Source organism: Henckelia pumila, chromosome 1 (genome assembly GCF_033568475.1).
Source record: "Henckelia pumila isolate YLH828 chromosome 1, ASM3356847v2, whole genome shotgun sequence".
Classification (NCBI taxonomy): Eukaryota; Viridiplantae; Streptophyta; class Magnoliopsida; order Lamiales; family Gesneriaceae; genus Henckelia; species Henckelia pumila.
The window spans coordinates 123,476,950-123,480,700 of NC_133120.1; the positions used below are offsets into that span (position 1 = coordinate 123,476,950).

General features: G+C 33.8%; 1 protein-coding gene across 3 annotated transcripts; it reads right to left on the reverse strand.

Annotated features, from left to right (window-relative positions):
• Positions 1 to 218: 218 nt before the first annotated feature.
• LOC140874850 (folate synthesis bifunctional protein, mitochondrial-like) lies at positions 219 to 2,740 on the reverse strand. Of its 3 annotated transcripts, none has more exons than XM_073278292.1 (3): positions 2,570 to 2,740; positions 2,269 to 2,354; positions 219 to 1,995 (listed from the first exon to the last, which is right to left on the reverse strand). In XM_073278292.1, the coding sequence occupies exons 2-3, from the start codon at positions 2,333 to 2,335 to the stop codon at positions 530 to 532; spliced, it is 1,533 nt and encodes a 510-aa protein (XP_073134393.1). In that variant the 5' UTR covers positions 2,336 to 2,354; positions 2,570 to 2,740; the 3' UTR covers positions 219 to 529. The 3 variants fall into 3 exon arrangements, with proteins under 3 accessions (XP_073134393.1, XP_073134396.1, XP_073134394.1); XM_073278295.1 differs by having other exon boundaries at positions 2,550 to 2,740; XM_073278293.1 differs by having other exon boundaries at positions 2,527 to 2,740.
• Positions 2,741 to 3,751: the final 1,011 nt, after the last annotated feature.

The following is a 3,751-nucleotide window of genomic DNA, read 5'->3' on the forward strand; positions in this document are numbered from 1 at the left end:
CACATTTTATGACTAGGGAGCTCAAAGCAAAACATGTTTGCATTTGGGGATTTTTGAGCAAATTGCCCTTTTATTTTTTCATAATTTTATGAAATTGACAATTTGCCAAGTTCACATGATTTTTTTTAATAAAAAATAAAAAATAAATTTTTGTATCAGAATGTACATAGGGTGCTATCCAATTTGTTTAATATGATCTGGTGCACTGTTGCTCAAAATCCAAATAGATTAGGCCAATGATTATCAGACAAAATATGTATTTCCTCAAATTTACAGTTTATCAAAGGTGAAATCTGTAACATATCAAGACTTGCTGGAGTGTCCAAAAGAAACAAAAACAACCATCTTTCTTCCATCAGACACCCCATGAGGAATCCAATGATTCAATAAATCAAATAGTGGTGAGGTATCCGATTTTGGATTGCACCAAAGTCGATTGTGAGGCGTTTCTCAACCCGCATTACCGCCTCAACACACAACCAATTGGAGCTGTGAGGTTTGAAGAGACCAAACAAATGATCAAATGATTTCATGGAGATTTTCTTCTATGCAGCATTGCATCACAGAGCATGACAGCATCACAGTTATCTCCAACATTGTGTACTCTCACGATATTTGCACCATTCAGAATCCCAGCAGTGACGGCCGCAACAGTTGCTGAATCTCTTTGCGATGCTTCGGGTCGAGCACATATTTCACCTAAGAATCTCTTCCTCGAAGGCCCTATCAACATAGGAGCACGAGACAATGACGAGCTCCGCCGAGAAATCTCAGATCGAATTGTTGGCAAGCCATTAAGAATATCAAGATTTTGTCCTGTGTCTTTTGAGAATCCGATCCCAGGATCTATAATCATCCTCCAAGCTGGGATACCAGATAACTCGGCATCTCTGGCACGTGTGTATAACTCAGATGCAACTTCTGCACAAACGTTGTCATATTTCAAGTTCTCCTGATTCTGCATAGTAGATGGGTCGCCTCTCATGTGCATTAAAATATATGGGACTTTGAGTGCTGCAACGACTTTATGCATGCTTGAGTCTAAATTTCCTCCTGATACATCATTAATAAGGTGAGCGCCCAGGCTCACAGATTCCGCAGCAACCTGTGAATAAAAGGTGTCGACAGAAATGAGCTTTCCTTCCATCTCCGGCAAGTTCTTGATGATTTCCAAGAAAGGCATCAGTCTATCGAGTTCTTGCTCGGGGGATAGCTTAGTTGCCATTGGTCGTGTTGATTGTGCACCTAAATCAATGATATCTGCCCCTTCTGAAAGCAATAAACGAACTTGAGAAATGAATGATGCTTCTGATAAAAACCTCCCCCCATCACTAAAACTATCAGGAGTCACGTTAAGAATACCCATGATAGAGGTTCTTGATGACCAGTTCCACAACTTACTTGCTATAGGTAACACCCTTTTTATCCCATCATTTCCTATGAGCGACTCACCACCTAGTTTCTCCCACGCGGCAAAAAGACCACCAGGACTACCTGAAAACAAATCCCACGATTTACTAATATCATTATCTACATCTGATCCCAAAAGGTCAATTAATGGACCCATCACAAAAGGTCTCTCCCAAATTCTTTCATGTGGAATAGTAAGAGTATCAGTGTTTACCCTCCGGTTCCCGTAAAATAATATATCTAAGTCAATTGGTCGTGGACCATATCTAATTCCATTAACACGGCCCATGTCCCTTTCTATTTCCTTCAGAATTCCTAACAGTTTATGCGGCTCGAGTTTTGTCATTCCTCTAACAGCGGAATTGAGAAAGTGAGGCTGATCCGTCACATAAGCAGGTTTCGTCTCGTATAAGCAACCATGTCTTGTGATATGTATACCTGATTTCCTCATCCGTTGCAAGGCTTCATCAAAATTATGAAGTCTATCACCCACATTACTTCCTAAAGCAATTACAACTTCATGTTCCTCCGAGTGAACTTCCACTGAACTATCATGAAAGAAACGAGAAAGACGCGAGCTAGTTGCTGCAAAGGAGACTAAAACTTGTCAACAAACTAAACCAAACATACAATCAAGACCAACTGACCAATCCGAATAACAAACCGAGCACCAAATCGCAGACTGGTGAACTACAAATGTTACTTATGTTGAAACAACACAAACTTGTTTTGATACACTTACAAACAGTAGCTTACCCTTTGTATAACTTATGTAATACCTTCAAAAACACCACATTGGTTGAGCCGCACTTGATTATATAAGGAAAAATATAGCTTCAAAAAGCGTAAAGACATCACCTTTAGATGTTTTCTCAGCAGCTCTGACTCCACAGTTTCCCAACATCAACTTCTTGAAAATATTCATTTCAAGAAGCACCGGTTCGCTGCAAGTAACATATAATCTACTAATTCAGCAGCCCCATCACAAATTTTGTATCATTCAAAATGAAAAATGAAGGCAAACAAAAACCCAAACAAGAATGCAAGTAATTCAGTCTTTCTATAAATCCATAAAAGCAGAACAAACCACCCATAATTTTTTCACCTCATTCATACCACTTAAATAAATAATGCAATACTTTAAAAACAAGAGGCTTGCCGGAACAAGGAGAGGCGCCGGCGTCTGTATATCTTCTCTATGTCACGGATTTAATCTCCATAGTCGGAAAAATTTCAGCCAAAAACTAAACAAGATTAGTCTGAATATCAGCTGGGACATGGGAGTGTGGACCGAAATCTGAGCAGGGAGATCCAGGGGTGTGGAAATAAGGTTAAGGATGCCAAGCATTTGTTCTAGTTTTAATTTTAATTTTTCACATAAATAATCTATTATCTATTATCTATTATCTATTATTTTATTATTTTATTTTATTATTTTATTTTATTTTATTTTATATTATTTTATTTTATATATATTATTTATATTTACATTTATATTATATTATATTATTTATAAATATGTAGGTAAATATGTAGGTTTCATTGTGAATTTACGTTGTTATCTTTGTGTGTTTAATGACTCTAAAAGGTTTCATTGTGAATTTACATTGTTGTCCTTGTGTGTTTAATGATTCTAATTAATGAGTTTTTTTTATTAATTTTAATAAATTTAATTCTATGGTTTTATATTTAAATATTACTTACATAAAACATTATTAAAAAAATTATTGTGAGCTATTTTTTTCCCATCTGAACTCTCATTTCTTATCTCTTTAATTAGTTGTGGTTGTTAGCTAAAACTTATGATTTCAAATTTTAATTTTTATTTTTATATATAAATATGCAAGTTTTATTATGAATTTACGAACATCCACTTGTTTGTTTAAAGACTTTAATTAATGAGTTCTTTATGTCTTTCTAATTAATTTAATTTATATGGTTTATGTTCATGCATTACTTGCATAAAACATGGTGAAAAAATTACTACGAGCTTTTTTTTTTGTTTATTACTTTCTAATGAATTTAAGTTATATAGTTTATGTTTAAACATCACTTGCATAAAACATGATGAAAAAAAAAAATTTAAGCTATTTATTTTTCCATTTGAATCATTATTTCTTATCTCTTTAGTACTTGTTGTTTGCTAAAACGCATGTTTTCAAATATTAATTATTATAATATATAAATATGCAAGTTCTATTGTTAATTTATAAATATTTATTTTTTTAGTTTATATGTTTTATGTTTATACAATACTCTTATAAAACATGATAAAAATTATTGTGAACTATTTGTTTTTTTTTTCATGCATTTATATTCTTTTTTTTTTTTATCTCTATAG

Bases quoted from the DNA above. Each gene is read 5' to 3' on its own strand.
- LOC140874850 (XM_073278292.1), bottom strand. From the start codon at position 2,335: ATGAATATTTTCAAGAAGTTGATGTTGGGAAACTGTGGAGTCAGAGCT. The intron at 1,996-2,268 runs GTGATGTCTTTA...TCTCCTTTGCAG, and splicing joins TGCTGAGAAAACATCTAAAG to CAACTAGCTCGCGTCTTTCT.